The sequence below is a fragment of the Nansenia antarctica genome (assembly GCF_963989245.1).
Source record: "Nansenia antarctica genome assembly, chromosome: 16".
NCBI lineage: Eukaryota > Metazoa > Chordata > Actinopteri > Argentiniformes > Microstomatidae > Nansenia > Nansenia antarctica.
In genome coordinates this window covers 13,524,946-13,544,386 of record NC_137686.1, presented here as the reverse complement: position 1 = coordinate 13,544,386, position 19,441 = coordinate 13,524,946, and the positions used below count along the sequence as shown (strand labels likewise).

Here is a 19,441-nt window from a genome sequence, read left to right as displayed (position 1 = left end):
ATTTAAGCAATAGCTCACGACAGGCCGTGGTATATGCTTATTATATCACAGCTAAGGGGCGTTGTTCGGCCCGACGCGAAGCGGAGGGACGGCAACCCCCTTAGCTGTGATATAATAAGCATATACCACTGGCCTGAAGTGAGCTATTGCTTTTATAAAACGGTTACCAACACTGTCAATATGAATTAGAAAAGCACACTCAAATTCAAATAGTTTTTATTCGTAATTAATCATCTTAAATAGTTCCCCTCAAATAAAATAGTTCCTCTTATTGCAGTTGGTCGCTAAGCAACAACACTAACATTCTTTTTCATTAGCGAAGGCTACTAGCATTGTAGATTTCATAGGAATTTAGCATTTATTTACACATTTTCATTATTTGCATCTATTTATTTACATTAATTTGGATGTCTCCGTTGATTGTACACCCACTAAAAAACTGTCAACGCGCGGCTGTAGTGGACGCAGGCAGGGCACTCCGAAAACGTCTCGACACATTTTCAAACAGGCTTTATTTTGATAAACAGACCACATATTGGGAATCTACATGGTTACTTTGGGTAGGATTTTTATTTTTATTTATTTTTAAGTTGATAAAATGTCCTTGAGATTGAATTAAAAGTCTGTTATATTTGGAATGTTGACCGTGAAACAGGCGTATTCATTTCGAACTGTGATGAGGCTCTACTAATCGTAGCTGTGGTATACGCTCAATATACCACGGCTATGAACCAATCAGATTGCTTGATTTCACCCATCCGTTTTATAAATCTCCATAACTATCCTTCTATATCGTGGAGCTCCGCCCCATAGGGGAGCTCTGCTCCTATTGGTTTAGGGCCCTGGGCATACGCGCAGAACTGCGTGGATGGCCCGGCCGATATAAAATGTTTTGGGCCGCGGTCTGCTGAAATAAGTTATTTTCAATGAAAATCACCAGAGACAAAATTACAAATATATATATATATTTTTTATATAATACATTCTGAGCGGCCCAGAGTCTCGCGGCCCTCCTGGCATTTGCCAGGCTTGCCCGGTGGCCAGTCCGCCACTGGCTGTAGCAATATGCAGATGGGCGTTTTATGGGGAAGCGTTAATCTAGTAAGCAGCTTGGGTTGGGTAATTACTGGGCCTATGTGTTTTCCGGAGTGATGTATAGGCAATTAGAGCCACACGCACATAAATACGCACACACCCGCGCGTGCGCGCCACACACACGCACACGCGCTACTAGATACATTACCGCAGGCCCAGCAGGAAGGACAGGTGAGGCAATAACCCATCATCGATCCTGCGGTACTTAGGGATCCACCCTGTCTGAACGGAACATCTGGGAGGTATGATTTAGCGCGCGCTCGTACGAGGGGGCTGACTGTTGCGTTGTTAATTTCCGAGCGCTATAGGTACGGAGGAGGATATTGATAGGTCTTAATTGCCCATATGGTTGTTTGCTTAACTTTGGCTCCTCCGCCTGGTACCGTTGAAAGAGCCAATTTAAGATCCGGGGGATGTGAGATCCAATTTGACTCTTCTCTGGCTAGCGCTTAAGGAACCCCCCCGCGGGAACCACCCACCCTGGGTTAACGCTGAGCGCGCTGTTTATTAATCTGCAGTTTGTAGCGAGCACCTGCTTTCCCCCGTTTTAAACGCGTCCATATATGTATATTATGGCTTTTTTATTAAGTGCCCTGAACACACGAGGTGTGGCTGAGAATGTCATTATTTTTACATTAATGCTTTTTCACACACACACACACACACACACACACACACACCCCCTCCCCCTCTCTAGCTAATTGTTTTAGCTCATTCACGCGTTGTGCTTGATACCCTTTTTAATTAAAGCTGCATTTTTATTTTTTTTCTCTTTTCCCTTTCAGGATTAGGACTGTTTTATTTATTTATCTTACATCTTACACAACACTTACCTGAGGCCAGTTGACGGAGAGACAAGATTTTAATCATCTTCCTGGTGCAGTGTTGGAGCTGCTCATAAAATATTGACATGCGGTTTATAAGCTTAGCTAAGCATGATGCCTGGCCTGTTAGGTGTGATGTCAGGGACATGGTCGTGGTTTTGAAGAATGGCCTGGTTGTAAACAACCATTATCTCACCCTTTGCCCTATATACCTGTGTAACAACTGTAATCACTCTGGTAATAACGCTGTAATTAACATGTTATGACACACATTACTACATTATTACACGTAATAACACGTTTGTTACACAGATATTAGGGGAAACAGTCGAGCGTTACAATCATTTCAAACATTAATACAAGTTACAGCACAGCTCGATCCAGAGAGCCTGTCCGTTTGGCGAGAAAGCAGACTGTTTGTCTCTTTTCCTAAAAGTATAATAAATATCATGTTTGAATATCATATCTCCTGTCTGTGAGTTTCCACGCAGTGAGAGGGCTGTCGTGCATGGTTAAACACCGGAACTGAGATTGCCTCCCTTTCAGGTTGAAATCACAATGTCCTCGATGCAGACAAACACAGGTCTTGTATAACCGAGACAGATTCCTGACAGCTGCTGGCCCGGCCACGGCGTGGGAGGTGCACCCTGAATTGCTCTCGTCCTTTCATCAAACCGAGCTCCAACAAATTGCATGCGAGAGAAGAAATAAATCGAAAAAACTGATGGAAATTCGGTTGCCAGTGTCGATACTATAATATAAGCTAAGGGTGGCCGGTAATCTAGCCCTTGTGAGCTAGGACTGTGCTGTGACTTGTATTAATGTTTGAAAATTATGGATAACACTTCACTGTTTCCCCAATTCGGTTGCCAGTGTCGTTAATTATGACCCGAGGTAGGCCGTTAATGTGCTGGTTTTGAGCGGGACAGATCCACTCTATAGCTCCCCCCTCCAGAAGCCCCGAGACAGCTGGCGAGGGCTGCTGAGTAGTTAAAACACTGAGGAAGAGTCTACCTGAGTTCACCAGGACATCTGGCCGTATGGTAATGGGGTCTGCTACAGCTGCTCTGGTTGGCCGAGAGGCAGGTGGAGGAGCGCACACACACACACACACACAAACAAACACACACATACACACACTTGGTGCGCACACACACAAACAGGCGCGTACACACACACACACACACACACACACACAGGCACAGCCGTGTGTACACACACACACACACACACATACACATCTTGGTACGCACACACACACACACACACACACACACACACACACACACACAGGCACAGCCGTGTGTACACACACACACACACACACACACATCTTGGTGTGCACACACACACACACACACACACAAACACACACACACACACACACACCTTGGTGCACACACACTCACAGACATACACACACAGGCACACACACACACACACATACACACACGCCTTATTAAGTCAGATCCAATAAAGACTCACAGCTGCAGCAATTGCCATGCAGACGTTGTAGCGGTGCAGAATGTGCTGTACTGGCAGGGCAGGGGTGGACTGCCCTCCGGCTGGCTGGGTAGAGGGGTGCCCATTGGCTGTCCTGCAGCATGGTTTTATGATATATACACATATCATATCAGTTATGTAAAAGACCAAGAGAAACACAACAACAAGAGACATTGACATTGCTCTCAGTTAGGGGCCGTTGAAGGGGGAAGTTATTAGAATATACAGGCTAGGGTTAGCTCTCTCTCTGTCTCCTTTTCTCTCTTTCTCTCTCTCTCTTTCTCTCTGTCTCCCTGTCAACCTGCCTCTATCTCTTTGTCTCACTCTCTCCCCTTCTCCCCTGCCCCTCCCTCCCTCTCTTTCTCTCCTCCGCCCCCCCCCCCCCACCTCTCTCTTTCTCTCCCCCCCCCCCCCCTTCTTTCCCTTCAGGCGTAGGTGTTAGTGTCTGAACACTGCCTACCTGCCTAACTGCTGAAAAAACGTCAACTGGCCAAGTAAGGCATCTCTCCCCTCTGGTCCCCAGGCCACGGCTGTCTAAGATGTTATTTCTAAGTGCCAGACAGTAAAATGATTTCTATTCCACCTATGTGGCCCCTCATATCTCCATACTGACACATCTGTGTGTCCTCCTGTGACTTCTCCTGAGGCAAAGAAAGGGTAAATAGGAAGGTACCTGAATTATGCGAGATGAACATTATTAAATGTCACGGCTAAATTCTGTATTTATTCCATTGTCTCACTGGCATTTGCGACATGTTTTATGCATTTCATAATGAGCGACAGACAGAACCTCGAGAGAGAGAGAGAGAGAGAGAGAGAGAGAGGGAGAGAGAGAGAGAGATGGAGGGAAAGAGAGGTGCAATAAGCCCTGGTATGGATAGCTACCGGTAGCAGTAGCTTTTAGAACTTAGAACTCATTTGAAAGGCAAATTCCAACCAAGATTGGAAACTCAGCAGTGGAATTTGTATGAATTGGTTTTGGCTCTCATTTCTCTCCAGCTTCAGCTTCATTTGATGACTACCAACTATCAAAGTACTCCGCAGGGGGGGGGGGGGGAGAGGTGTGTGTGTGTGTGGGGGGGGGGGGATGTTTCATTTGTTCCAGTAACATAAAAAATAATAATCTTATTTTATTCATGCGGGCATTTGAAATTCACTAGAAATAGAATTCGAATCTCATCTCCTGTTTACCACAGCAAACCAACCAACCAACCGATTCTGTTGTCAGAAGAGGGAGGTTTGTGATGGAATGTAGGCTGTAGTGGGGATGCGAGGGTCCTGCGAAAAAAAAAAAAAAAAACGAGGGATGGATGGTGCACGTTGAAAGGAGAGGTATAAAACAGAACAGCGGCTGCTATACTCCCGGCTTCTCCTCCGAGATCCTCCACAATAGCGCCTTGATCTCAGCCGGAGCGTGCAGCGCTTAAAGACAGAGTGTTTTAAACGTAGGGGCTCCTTGTCTTAATGAGAGCGGGTGTAGGCAGACGATAGGTGAAACAGTAAGGAATGAGGTTTCAATTATTAACTCCTGCACACAGGTGAAATCGAAAGCACTCAGTGTTTAATATTTCATCGCAGGGATTGTGCGGCGCGCCAAAGCCAAAGGGATGCTGTACACTTTAGTCGTTTTTTGGGAATTCGGAACAGAAAACTATATTTCAAATATTGATGGCAATCGAGGTGGGAATCGGAAGATGCGATTTGTTCTACAGCTGCGGTATTCAACACGGAGCCGTGTACAACATTCACAGACAGCGGAATCCTCGCACACGTTCCCCCATAAGTTTTGGAACACCGTTCCAGAAGCATTCATTAGCCAATTGACCTCACTAATTGCCTTTTCCAAAAGCAACATCCCCCTGGTACTCCTAGCGCTAAAGAAGGTAGCTTGCGCATTATTTCTTGTCTAAACACGCATATTTCATCCCAAAATTAATTATCAGTGTATTAGAAGAGAATTAGGGGGGAACACGGTGGGGGAATAGTGTGTCCCATATCACTTATGTAGTCTGCTCGGGCTTCAGGACTTAAACATTGTGTTTATGCGCACTGCAGAATCCAGCTCTGCTGTAAACTCATTAATAACAACCCGCACTGAGCGAACAAAGCTTCATTTCAAGGCTATTTCAACCCTTTATTCTAGTTCTTTCTTCTCCATAACTGTGTTGAATAACTGTGCCGTGTGTGTCCTTATCAGGGGAGTCTGGTGGAGGTAGACATCGGAGGGCGGGCTCATTGTAATGACATCAGACACATATGTGATTTGCCACACTTATATACTCATGTACTTATATACTTATACACTTATATTCATAAACTCACACAATATGACCGCTGTATTCAGTAGTGGCACAAGTGTTTTTAGTGGCTTTTGTCAAACGCCAACAACGGCTTTTCGAACGAACTGACGATCAAACAAATTGATGTATACTGAACTACCTGACCGTTCTCCAGTCTAATCCTTTGAGACTAACACACTATTCTCTCTCTCTCCCTCACCCTCCCTCTCTCTCTCTCTCCCTCACCCTCCCTCTCTCTCCCTCTCCCTCCCTCCCTCTCCCTCTCTCTCTCCTCCCTCCCTCCCCCGCAGGTGAGAGGGGGATTACCAGGAGAATGCTGGCCCCGGGAGCCCAACAAGAAGATGGCGATGCGTCGGCCGAGTGCCAAAGCTGTTAGATGGTTGCCGTTGATGCTCCTATGGCATTGGGTCGTTCTGAGCCCGGTGGGCTGGTGGTTCTGTGTGCCGGGCCGAGCTGAGGGCCAGAGCCACAAGAGCTCACCCGCGCTCCACACCGGCCCGGCCTCCTCCTCCTCCTCCTCCTCCTCCTCCGCCAACATCGGCGCCAATGGCCGCCAGGCGGGACAGCTGGACTGGCTGCTGTCGGAGAAGGGGCCGTTCCACCGCTGTCCGGAGTACCAAGAGTTTAAGGAGCGCTTCCAGCAGGGCTTCTCCACGCGCTACAAGATCTACAGGTGAGAGACCCGGTGCCAGGAGGGAAGTCTGTGTGTGTGTGTGTGGGGGGGGGGGGGGGGGGTGATGTTGAGTGTGTGGGCGACAAGGAGTGTGTGTTGAAGAGTGTCTGGGATGAAGAGTGTGTGTGTGTGTTTGTGTGTGTGTGTGTGTGTGTGTTTGTTTGTTGAAGAGTGTGTGTGTGTGTGTGTGGGTGACAAAGAGTGTGTGGGATGAAGAGTGTGTGTGTGTGTGTGTGTGTGTGTGTGTGTGGGTGTCAAGGAGTGTGGGATGGAAGAGAGACTGTGTGACAAAAGAGAGCACGCACATACGCACACAAGCACACACACACACACACACACACACACACACACACAGACCACACACACAGACGGGCAGGATATATAGCTCAGTCGAGCAGCGAATCCTTCATGAATGTACAACGTTCACCTCTTGAAAATGATTCATTTAGAATCCATCTGTCTGTTCCGAGCGGGGGAGCTCTAGTTCTGAACCACGGGGTTCCGTGACCAAAAGCGTGTGACAGTCTCCATTACAGATGTCCGCGGGGGCGTGGGAGCCAGGGGGGTGACAGGTGCGGCGTTGCGACGGGACGCGGGATGGATCAAAGGGGACGCCTTCCCATCATGCTCTGGGACAGTGTTGTCTGGGATGACAATCACAAAGGAAGCGACATCATCATGCATGCTCTTAGTGATGTCCCTTTCCCAGAGGGGGGATGGAAGGGGACAGGGATGGGGGATAGGGGACGGGGGAGTTGGATGGGAGGGCTGGGGGGGAGAGGGGGGGGGTGGAAAGGGGGGACAGGGGGTTGGGATGTCGTGACTCATCTTGTTTATGTAACGGGGGCGGGTCCCGTCATGCCCTGTCATCCTGACCTACATGTGAGGCTCTGTCTTCAGACAGCGTCAGCAGACTACTGAGAGAGAGATGGAGGAGGAGGAGGAGAGGGTTCAGAGAGAGAGAGAGGAGGAGGAGAGGGTTCAGAGAGAGAGAGAGAGGAGGAGGAGAGGGTTCAGAGAGATAGAGAGAGGAGGAGAGGGTTCAGAGAGAGAGAGAGAGGAGGAGGAGAGGGTTCAGAGAGAGGAGGAGGAGGAGGAGAGGGTTCAGAGAGAGAGAGGAGGAGGAGAGGGTTCAGAGAGAGAGAGAGAGGAGGAGGAGAGGGTTCAGAGAGAGAGAGAGGAGGAGAGGGTTCAGAGAGAGAGGAGGAGGAGGAGAGGGTTCAGAGAGAGAGGAGGAGGAGGAGAGGGTTCAGAGAGAGAGAGAGGAGGAGGAGGAGAGGGTTCAGAGAGAGAGAGGAGGAGGAGGAGAGGGTTCAGAGAGAGAGAGGAGGAGGAGAGGGTTCAGAGAGAGAGAGAGGAGGAGGAGGAGAGGGTTCAGAGAGAGAGAGAGGAGGAGGAGAGGGTTCAGAGAGAGAGAGAGAGAGGAGGAGGAGAGGGTTCAGAGAGAGAGAGGAGGAGGAGAGGGTTCAGAGAGAGAGGAGGAGGAGGAGGAGAGGGTTCAGAGAGAGAGAGAGGAGGAGGAGGAGAGGGTTCAGAGAGAGAGAGGAGGAGGAGGAGAGGGTTCAGAGAGAGAGAGGAGGAGGAGAGGGTTCAGAGAGAGAGAGAGAGGAGGAGGAGAGGGTTCAGAGAGAGAGGAGGAGGAGGAGGAGAGGGTTCAGAGAGAGAGAGGAGGAGGAGGAGAGGGTTCAGAGAGAGAGAGAGGAGGAGGAGAGGGTTCAGAGAGAGAGAGTGGAGGAGGAGAGGGTTCAGAGAGAGAGAGGAGGAGGAGGAGAGGGTTCAGAGAGAGAGAGGAGGAGGAGAGGGTTCAGAGAGAGGAGGAGGAGGAGAGGGTTCAGAGAGAGAGAGAGGAGGAGAGGGTTCAGAGAGAGAGAGAGAGGAGGAGGAGAGGGTTCAGAGAGAGAGAGAGAGGAGGAGAGGGTTCAGAGAGAGAGAGGAGGAGGAGAGGGTTCAGAGAGAGAGAGAGGAGGAGAGGGTTCAGAGAGAGAGAGAGAGGAGGAGGAGAGGGTTCAGAGAGAGAGAGAGGAGGAGTAGAGGAGGAGGAGAGAGAGGAGGAGGAGAGGGTTCAGAGAGAGAGAGGAGGAGGAGAGGGTTCAGAGAGAGAGAGAGAGGAGGAGGAGAGGGTTCAGAGAGAGGAGGAGGAGGAGAGGGTTCAGAGAGAGAGAGAGAGGAGGAGAGGGTTCAGAGAGAGAGAGGAGGAGAGGGTTCAGAGAGAGAGAGGAGGAGAGGGTTCAGAGAGAGGAGGAGGAGGAGAGGGTTCAGAGAGAGAGAGAGAGGAGGAGAGGGTTCAGAGAGAGAGAGGAGGAGAGGGTTCAGAGAGAGAGAGAGGAGGAGGAGAGGGTTCAGAGAGAGAGAGGAGGAGGAGAGGGTTCAGAGAGAGAGAGGAGGAGGAGAGGGTTCAGAGAGAGAGAGAGGAGGAGAGGGTTCAGAGAGAGAGGAGGAGGAGGAGAGGGTTCAGAGAGAGAGGAGGAGGAGGAGAGGGGGAGGAGAGAGAGAGGAGGAGGAGAGGGTTCAGAGAGAGAGAGAGAGGAGGAGAGGGTTCAGAGAGAGAGAGAGGAGGAGGAGAGGGTTCAGAGAGAGAGAGAGAGGAGGAGGAGGAGAGGGTTCAGAGAGAGAGAGAGAGAGAGGAGGAGAGGGTTCAGAGAGAGAGAGGAGGAGGAGAGGGTTCAGAGAGAGAGAGGAGGAGGAGAGGGTTCAGAGAGAGAGAGGAGGAGGAGAGGGTTCAGAGAGAGAGAGGAGGAGGAGAGGGTTCAGAGAGAGAGAGGAGGAGAGGGTTCTGAGAGAGAGAGAGAGAGAGAGAGAGAGAGGAGGAGAGGGTTCAGAGAGAGAGGAGGAGGAGAGGGTTTAGAGAGAGAGAGGAGGAGGAGAGGGTTCAGAGAGAGAGAGAGAGGAGGAGAGGGTTCAGAGAGAGAGGAGGAGGAGAGGGTTCTGAGAGAGAGGAGGAGGAGAGGGTTCAGAGAGAGAGAGGAGGAGAGGGTTCAGAGAGAGAGAGGAGGAGGAGAGGGTTCAGAGAGAGAGAGAGGAGGAGGAGAGGGTTCAGAGAGAGAGAGAGGAGGAGGAGAGGGTTCAGAGAGAGAGAGAGGAGGAGGAGAGGGTTCAGAGAGAGAGAGAGAGGAGGAGAGGATTCAGAGAGAGAGAGAGAGGAGGAGAGGGTTCAGAGAGAGAGAGAGGAGGAGAGGGTTCAGAGAGAGAGAGGAGGAGGAGAGGGTTCAGAGAGAGAGAGAGAGGAGGAGGAGAGGGTTCAGAGAGAGAGAGAGGAGGAGGAGAGGGTTCAGAGAGAGAGAGAGGAGGAGGAGAGGGTTCAGAGAGAGAGAGGAGGAGGAGAGGGTTCAGAGAGAGAGAGGAGGAGGAGAGGGTTCAGAGAGAGAGAGGAGGAGAGGGTTCAGAGAGAGAGAGAGAGGGAGGAGGAGAGGGTTCAGAGAGAGAGAGAGGAGGAGGAGAGGGTTCAGAGAGAGAGAGGAGGAGGAGAGGGTTCAGAGAGAGAGAGAGGAGGAGGAGAGGGTTCAGAGAGAGAGGGAGGAGGAGAGGGTTCAGAGAGAGGAGGAGGAGGAGAGGGTTCAGAGAGAGAGAGAGAGAGAGGAGGAGAGGGTTCAGAGAGAGAGAGAGAGAGGAGGAGGAGAGGGTTCAGAGAGAGAGAGGAGGAGGAGAGGGTTCAGAGAGAGAGAGGAGGAGGAGAGGGGGAGGAGAGAGAGAGAGGAGGAGAGGGTTCAGAGAGAGAGAGAGGAGGAGGAGAGGGTTCAGAGAGAGAGAGAGGAGGAGGAGGAGAGGGTTCAGAGAGAGAGAGGAGGAGGAGAGGGTTCAGAGAGAGAGAGAGAGAGAGGAGGAGAGGGTTCAGAGAGAGAGAGAGAGGAGGAGAGGGTTCAGAGAGAGAGAGGAGGAGGAGGAGAGGGTTCAGAGAGAGAGAGGAGGAGGAGAGGGTTCAGAGAGAGAGAGAGGAGGAGAGGGTTCAGAGAGAGAGAGAGAGAGGAGGAGAGGGTTCAGAGAGAGGAGGAGGAGGAGAGGGATCAGAGAGAGAGAGGAGGAGGAGGAGAGGGTTCAGAGAGAGAGAGGAGGAGAGGGTTCAGAGAGAGAGAGAGAGGAGGAGAGGGTTCAGAGAGAGAGAGGAGGAGGAGAGGGTTCAGAGAGAGAGAGGAGGAGAGGGTTCAGAGAGAGAGAGGAGGAGGAGGGGGTTCAGACAAGACTGGAGAAACTGCCCGTCTTCATCACTTCAATGGAACGACCGAGTAGAGTAGAGTAGAGTAGAGTAGAGTAGGATAGAGTAGGATAGAGTAGAGTAGAGTAGAGTAGAGTAGAGTAGAGTAGAGTAGAGTAGAGTAGAGTAGAATAGAGTAGAGTAGAATAGAGTAGAGTAGAGTAGAGTAGAGTAGAGTAGAGTAGAGTAGAGTAGGATAGAGTAGAGTAGAGTAGAGTAGAGTAGAGTAGAGTAGGATAGAGTAGAGTAGAGTAGAGTAGGATAGAGTAGGATAGAGTAGAGTAGAGTAGAGTAGAATAGAGTAGAGTAGAGTAGAGTAGAGTAGGATTGAGTAGAGTAGAGTAGAGTAGAGTAGAATAGAGTAGAGTAGAGTAGAGCAGAGTAGAATAGAGTAGAGTAGAGTAGAGTAGAGTAGAGTAGGATTGAGTAGAGTAGAGTAGAGTAAAAATAAAATAGAATAGAGTACAGTACAGTACAGTAGGATAGAATATAATAGAATACAATTATATAAAAACGAACACAACCAAACGTTTTAACTTTGTAACTCTTGCTCTTCCTCTGTGTGTTGATAATAAACATCCTTCAGTGTGCGTGTGTGTGCGCGTGTGTGTGCGTGCGTGCGCGTGTGCGTGCGTGTAAGGGCCATGAATCACGCCACAGCCTTTCAGTCAGCCCAGCTCTAGTGTGTACTAAACCATGGAGTGTGTTGTCCTCTCAGACAGACCAGTCTGGCCTCCCCCTGGCCTCTCTCTAGCCCCCCCCCCACACACACACAAACACACACACACACACACACACACACACACACACACACACACCGAAGTCGCTGACATGGCCTAACTCCCCCTGCATGCTGAGTGTGGAGCCCAGTGTGGGGGGGCTGCTGGACAAAGGCCCTCAGATCTGTGAGTCAGGCAGGGAGGGAGGAAGGGAGGAGGGAGGGAGGGAGGGAGGAGGGAGGGAGGGAGGGAGGGAGGGAGGAAGGGAGGAAGGGAGGGAGGGAGGGAGGGAGGGCACAGCCAGCACGGTCTGGTTTAAAAGGTTGCACAAATTGTGTGTGTGTGTATGTGTTTGTGTGTGTGTGTGGGGGGGGTGTCTGTTGGTGTGTGTGTGTGTCTATGTGTGTGTCTATGGGGGGGGTGTGGGTGTGTGGGGATGTATGGGTGTCTGGGGTGTGTGTTTGTGTGTGTGTGTGCGTGTGTGTGTGTGTGTATAATGTTTTATGACCGATATCTCGCTTGTGAATAGATATAAGATGTTTTCCCCCACAAGCCACTTGTGCTGCCAAGGTCTTTTGATATGTTAACTGGCCTTCCTAGGGAACACCAGCTGGGTGTACAAGGGGAGCTCGGTGTGTGTGTGTGTGTGTGTGTGTGTGTGTGAGTATGTGTGCCTATGTGTGTGTGTGCCTATGTGTGTGTGTGCCTGTGTGCCTATGTGTGTGTGTGTGTGCCTATGTGCAAGTGTGTGTGTGTGTGTGTGTGTGTGTGTGCCTGTGTGCCTATGTGTGTGTGTGCCTATGTGCAAGTGTGTGTGTGTGTGTGTGTGTGTGTCTATGTGTGTGTGTGTCCCTATGTGCAAGTGTGTGTGTGTGTGTGTGTGTGTGTGTGTACCTATGTGTGTGTGTGCCTATGTGTGTGTGTGTGTGTGTGTGCTTGTGTGTGTGTGTGCCTACGTGCCAGTGTGTGTGTGTGTGCCTACGTGCGAGTGTGTGTGCGTGTGTGCCTATGTGCATGTGCAAGTGTGTGTGTGTGTGTGTGTGTGTCTGTGCCTACGTGTGCAAGTGTGTGTGTGTGTGTGTGTGTGTGCACGCGCGTGAGTTTGTTTTCTTCCCCCCCCCCCCCGCCTGTCCACAGCCTCTCCCTGGGTGGTGGAACGAGGGATTTCTGCCAAAAGCAAAACTCACTCATCCTTGGTGTTATTTCCTGAAGAGAGCTGGGGCTTTGCCCCCCTATTTGAGTGTACTGCGTAATCCCCCTAGTTCTCGTCGCCAAAGTGTTACACTGAAACAAAAGACAATCCAATTATTTAAGAGCCACTGACATGTTTACAGTTCGACAACTAAGCCCGAAAGCGGAAAAACGAACACGACATGTATTTTTTTTACGCCTCCCGTGTGAAATGTTGTTTCGAATCTGGGTGATTGTGTTCTCTCACAGAGGAGCCTCCCTGTTCATGATTACACAGAGCTCCGAGACAGGGGTCAAAGGGACACGTACGCTAGGCGGACACGCTCCCCTGCAATCGGACTATCTATACCGTGATTGCCAAACAAATAGCCCACCGCAGGCCACGATCTCATATTGCCAAGATCCGTCTCAGCGATGAGGTTTTCACCCTTATAGACACTCCCCCCTCCCCACTCCGACATAAACGCCTTCATGTGCCTGCTTCGCAAAATGAACCTCTCCAACAACGAGACGCGGGAGGGAAAAGCCAAGCGGCGCGCTAATACGGCGAGACGTTCGACAATCGCTCGTCATCTGAGTGTTATACGGGACACGTGTGACATTACAGGGGGGGTGGACAATTTAATTCGGCCACACAGACATGCAGAGAGAAGAAAGCCCCCCTCGCCCACCCGCCCCCCCCCCCCCCCCCCCCCCCCAAAGAGAGAAGAGGATGTTTACCACATTGAGACAGGACAATATTTATAAGGCAGGCAGTGAGGCAGGAGGCAAGGCGGGCAGGCAGGCTCTCTCAGGAGGGGCTTCTGGGATGATAGATGTGTTCCCTTATGGAACATTACCACCGCCTCATTGTGCCTATGCTGCTGTGTGCCTGTCCTCTTTCACCCCCCCCCTCTCTCTCTCTCTCTCTCTCGCTTTCTTTCTCTCTCTGTGTCTCACTCTCCCCCGCTCTCTCCCTCATTCCCTCTCCCTCCCTCTATCTCTGTCACACTCCCATTCCCTCTCTCTCTCTCTCTCTCTCTCTCTCTCTATCTCTGTCACACTCCCATTCCCTCTCTCTCCCCCCCCCACCCCCCATCTCATTCTCTCTATCACTCTCAATCCCCCCCCCCCACCCATCTCTCCCTCATCCCCTCTCCCTCTCTCTCTCTGTCACACTCCCATTCCCCCCCCCCCCCGTCTCATCCTCCCTATCACTCTCAATCCCCCCCTCCCCCCCCCCCCCCCCCCCCCATGGCAGCGATGGTGGTGTAGGCGCTAGCATCAGCTGACAGCCTATAGGGACCCTCCTGGCCCCTGAGGCTCTCGTTACACGGCCACAGCTCATTCCGGAGGCAACAGCAGTTGCCACGACGATCAGGGAGGGCAGGGGAGACAAGGGAGACAAGGGCGCGCAGATGATTCAGTTAGGCACAAAGCTGATCTCCTGACATAGGGAAACATCTCTCTAAATAAGGGAAAGATGATTAATGGGAGAAATATCTGGCAACCCGCGGAACCTGGGATCCTTGTAATGTGATTGGTTAGAGTCGGGGTTTGAGTCAGGCAGAGCAGGGCCCTTTGTGTCATTGACCTGATGTCATTTCCCATCTGTCTTACATCGTAGAACATGTTTTTCAGATACACCGAGCTTCCACTAACCAGAATCAAATTTCGCATTCAGTGGTATTGATGTTTTTTTTTTTTTGCCTCGAATAGCCTTTGCTGACTAGTTATTAAACATTGTTGTTTGGTGGTAGTTGTTTTTTTTGCTGAAAGCATGATTTGGTTTGTTGATAATCTGTCTTTAGAAATCCATAGTAGCTTCCAGAATGCAATGAAAACCTTCGCCAAAGGAAAGGGCCAACGCTTATTTTCCAGACAATGTTTTCAAATCGGCTTACTTCAGTGTGTTTAATTCAGTGGGCAGAAGCACTCTGGGGGGATCAGGGTGAATTGTTATGGTGAAATCCTTACGAAGGCATCTGTTTAATCCTTCTTATCTTAGCTTGGCTACCAAGGAAGGTGATAAGGATCCTAGGCTGTCTGATGCCAGGCCAAGACCCATGTGTACCAGCTGCTGTACGGCCAACGTGTTGACCACAGACCATACGTGTTTCATTTAAGATAGCTCTGATGCAACACCACATATCATTTTGTGGTGTTGGCGGAGTTGCCGGAGCTTGCAACTTCATTCAACCATGCCTTTACTTGTTTCGCCATCACTTGTACTTCCACACATACTGTGTGTATATATAAAGTATCCACACATACTGCCCATCATCCGAGCCCATATCCAAAAGGCTGCCTAATATCATTGTAATGCAAATTAACTTTATACCCGTCACTGCCCAAAGCCACAGTGGAAAAACTCCAAACATGACACGCTGTATCGCGACGCGAGTGCATTTCCACTTCTTCGCTAACAATTATAGCGTTTGGTTTCCCTGCACACCTGTGGTTTCCCTGCACACCTCTGAAAATGCACAAAATGAGTGCAATGTTCTCAGTTTTCCACCATGGCTTCGGGTATTGAGGGGTGGTATGAAGTTAATAATGTCTATGAAGATACTAATATTCCTTTTTTCCTCACTCATTTGCTGGTTGACCACAGATGTGTGAACAGCCAGTTCTGTGAGCCCAGATCTGAATAAATTGTCTCAATCCAACTTTCCTTTGAGCATCAACTTTATTCCTCAGCCATTTGGATTGTGTACTTCAATATCACAAATCCTCATTACAGTGAATATAAAAACATTAACTGGAGAAACCAGGTTGCAGTTCTGCTAACAATGACAAATAAATACAAGTACCTCGTAAATGTTCACCAGATTGGAATAACATTCCGTTATGGACGTGCATTGGGGGTTTGAGTGAAGCTTATGAATAAATCAAAAAGTGACTTACATTTCACATTTACATTTTAGACATTTAGCAGGCGCCTTATTCCAAAGCGACTTACAACAAATACATTTGACTGAGTAAGTGAATCATCTATCCACCAGTCATAGCAGGAAGAAGTAATTTATGCTCAGGCCAAGGGCCATTGGCAGTCGTCGTGCTAGAAGCGCATCCTTTTTCTTTAAAAAAAATGATTATTATTACACAGGAGAAGCAGCAGGTAGTAAATGTCTCAGGAGGGAGGTTAAGGTGTAGCCTGAAGTGATGGGTAGAGACTTATTGATAGAATGGTCTAAACAGGAAGTGTGTTAACTATACCGGTATATGATGGCTTTGTCAGAGAAAAACTGCTTATTTTCTGTTATGATTATCCATCTGTGTTGTCTGTACTCCCTCGGGCGAAAATAGTTTAAAAATCTAATTACGGTACACTGCAGAAAAGCTGTGACTCCATATGTACAATTAGCAGGATTAATTTGGATTCTAATGGAGAATTCAGAATCTGCTATTCAACTTGTGGTAGCACAGAAGAAACAATGCTGAGACAGCAGAATGGGTTATCCCATTTACCAGAAGCGTTCCAATTACTGGGCAAAGAGAGAGATCTTTGAGCCTTACTTTGTGCTTAACAGAAGCCAGACCATTTACAATTCTCTGAGAAGGAAGTCCGAGGTGGTGTCAAATTAGAGAGAGAGAGAGAGAGAGAGAGAGAGAGAGAGAGGGAGGGAGAGAGAGAGAGAGGGGGGGGAGATGGAGGGAGTCAGAGCGAGAGAGAGGGAGAGAGGGAGAAAGGGAGAGAGAGAGAGAGAGAGAGAGAGAGTGGGAGGGGGGGCAGAGAGAGAGAGGGGGGGAGATGGGGGGAGTCAGAGCGAGAGAGAGAGAGAGGGAGAAAGGGAGGGAGGGAGAGAGAGAGAGGGAGAGAGAGAGGGGGGGAGATGGAGGGAGTCAGAGCGAGAGAGAGAGAGAGTGAGGGAGAAAGGGAGGGAGGGAGAGACAGAGAGAGGGAGAGAGAGAGGGAGAGAGGGAGAGAGAGAGAGAGAGGCAGAGAGAGAGAGAGAGAGGGAGGGGGGGGGCAGAGAGAGAGGGGGGAGATGGAGGGAGAGAGAGAGGGGGGAGATTGAGGGAGTCAGAGCGAGAGAGAGAGAGAGGGAGAAATGGAGGGAGGGAGGGAGAGACAGAGAGAGAGAGAGAGAGAGACAGAGAGGGAGAGAGAGAGAGAGAGAGAGAGAGGGAGAGAGAGAGAGAGGCAGAGAGAGAGAGAGAGGGAGTGTGTTGTTGCAAGGCACACATATTCTGCTGAGTCCAAACAGTCTGTTGGAATGCTATGCCAGCGATACCATCCACCAGGGAGAGGGAGAAGGAAGAGGCCGCTAATTGCCTGTAGCATTTTTAGCTCCAATGGCTCTCAGTGTCTGCCTCTAAAACAATACACAACATGGTAGATGTCTCCTATTGTTTAGACTTATACTCACCGAACACTTTATCAGGAACACTATACTGATACTGAGGTAGGGCCTCCCTTTGCTGTCAAAACAGCCTCAATTCTCCGTGGTAATAGTTTCACAAGATGTTGGAAACATTCCTTTGAGATTCTGGTCCACGATGACGTGGTTGCGTCACGCAATTCCTGCAGATTTTTCATGTGCACTTTCAAGCTGTGAATCTCTCATTCTATCACATCCCAAAGGTGTTCTATTGGATTCAGATCCGGTGACTGGGAAGGCTACTGAAAAACATTGAATTAATTGTCATGAAACCAGTTTGAGACGACTTTTGCGTCGTGACATGGTGCATTATCATGCTGGAAGTAGCCATTAGAAGATGGGTACATTGTGGCCGTGAAGGGATGCACATGGTCAGCAACAATATTCAAATAGACTGTGGCATTCAAGCGATGATTGATTAGTATTAACGGGCCCAGAAAACATTCCCCACATCATCACACCACCTCCACCAGCTTGGACTGTTGACACAAGGCAGGTTGGGTCCATGGATATCCACTGGTGTTCAGCGATCCTATTGTTTAGACTATTTTGAGAAATACAACCAGTGTATATGCTGTAATGTTATTCTTTCTATAGGCGTAAAGTACAACATTGTAACGTATATCATTTGATCCAGAACTATCCTATTAGTGAAACAAGATATTCATGAAACGAAGAATGTTCATTTGGAAAAATGTCTGAAATCATTAAACACATTCAAATGAGACCTTCATCTGTTCGCGTTGATGAAGGCCAAATATTAATAAGCCAGAAACCCAGTTTTCAGTTTCGAGAAGAAATGGGGCAGATCAGCCATTCCCCTCCCGCCTCTCTCCCCCCGCTCCGCTCAAAATAGCTCCCAGAGATTTAACACGGAAGCAGGCATTCAACACCTTGATTCGCCCCTGAGATACTAACGTACACCATATACAGAGAGCACGCAGCTGTCACGAACACACAACCCAGCTATAACCCTCGCAGATGGGAAAGAACGAGGTGATATTTCCGCTGTAGGCTTTTCAGACTGCCTCTACACGCAATCATACAGCATAAGGGGACTGGAGTTAAGAAATAAAAACAGACATTGCTGTGGAAAAATATGTTGGTGTTTTTTTCATCCTGTCCGGCCTGTCAAATCACATTTTGTTCTAAGGTAATGTAATGGGTTCTATGTTTTTGAAATAAAACATTGTCCTCGAATGTCCTTAACTACCAACAAAAACCTCCACAACATGTACAACAACTCACAACGTGTCCAATTCGGACAGAATCAGAGTTAAGATCGAGGCACATGTTATGAAAGGGTGAACTTAGGTGTTTCTCTGCTCACCCCCGCCCCCTCCCCCCCCGCCCCCCAACCCTTCCATCAGCGCAGCTGGGGGCCCCGAGCTAATAACAAGCTAAGTAGGAGAACGTTACAGTACCTCTGAATGCAAATATCCAGGTGTGCCCTTTTTCGCAGCGAGTATCCGCAAAGGTGGGAGAGAGTCTTGGCTGGAAAAATCTCCCTGCAACCCTGCAGAGCTGCAGGTGCAATCAGCCTGCGCTAAAACCCTTTAATTAACACCATCTATCATCATTAGCTGGGGAGAACGGTCAAGCCAACACTTTTACAATTAACTCTTAGAAATCGTCGAAGAGGAAAAAGGAATGGTCTCTTCGTGTGGCCTGTGTTCAGTCACTGTCCGCAGTACACAACATCGCCTGGGGGCTAATGGGCTCCACAGTGTGGTTTTGTGCGGATGCTGGCTGGCTTAAGGCTGATATGATTGTGTGATATCATGTAATTTACAGTCCTGAGGACTCATTTTCTTGAGTCTTGAGAACAGTTAAGAGTCCTGAGAACCGTTTTAGAGTCCTGAGAAGCATTAAAGGGGATTTTGGCAGCATGCAATCGAGAATAACCAATCATATGTGATTTTCCTGACCGTGTATAAATGCACATTAAGATTATAATATAAACGACTAATGTGCCTGGATGTACAGTTACTTAAAGTGCGCAATCGCCCTTTTGTGGATAATCATTCCTGTTTATTTCTAAAGCACTAACACTAATCGTTGACGGCATGAAATACTACATTTACTGACCTTGAATTAACAGTAATCTACTTTAGAGTGATATCTTCCTCCCATAGGGAAACATCATGTCATTGTTCTTATGTTGTTTCCGCGGGTGAGAATACAAGACATTAATATTCAGTGTCTTGTTTTTTTTTCTCCTGCAGATTTATGCACACTGAGCTACATTTTCTGCTGACATTAACATTCTCTCAGTATCTCACAAATGCGTGTTATCATCCCCAGGGTTGGAGGCATCCCAAACGCAACGCCAAGCGCTTGAATCAGTCGGCTTTCAGAGCCGTCCCAAGTGGCCCCTCTTGAACTGAGATCAGTTTGTGGTGTTTTTTTTTGCAGGGAGTTCAGCCACTGGAAGGTGAACAGCCTGGCCACGGAGAAGAGGGACTTCCTCAAGGCCCCGCTGCCCCTAGCGCCAGAGTTCCTGCGCAACCTCAGACTGTTGGGACGGAGGCCCAGCCTGCAGCAGATCCACGAGAACCTGATCAAGAAGTACGGCACCCACTT

The 19,441-nt window shown here is 49.2% G+C and overlaps 1 protein-coding gene across 1 annotated transcript in view; it reads left to right on the top strand.

The window, feature by feature from the left end:
• Positions 1–6,063: 6,063 nt before the first annotated feature.
• The window catches only part of brinp2 (bone morphogenetic protein/retinoic acid inducible neural-specific 2), a gene marked incomplete at both ends in the record, with an annotated part of 55,864 nt that continues 42,486 nt past the window's right edge, over positions 6,064–19,441 (top strand). The window contains 2 exon segments of the mRNA XM_080546400.1: positions 6,064–6,395; positions 19,274–19,441. The exon segment at positions 19,274–19,441 is cut by the window's right edge and continues 23 nt beyond it. Of these exon segments, the coding sequence (XP_080402526.1) occupies positions 6,064–6,395; positions 19,274–19,441 (500 nt within the window).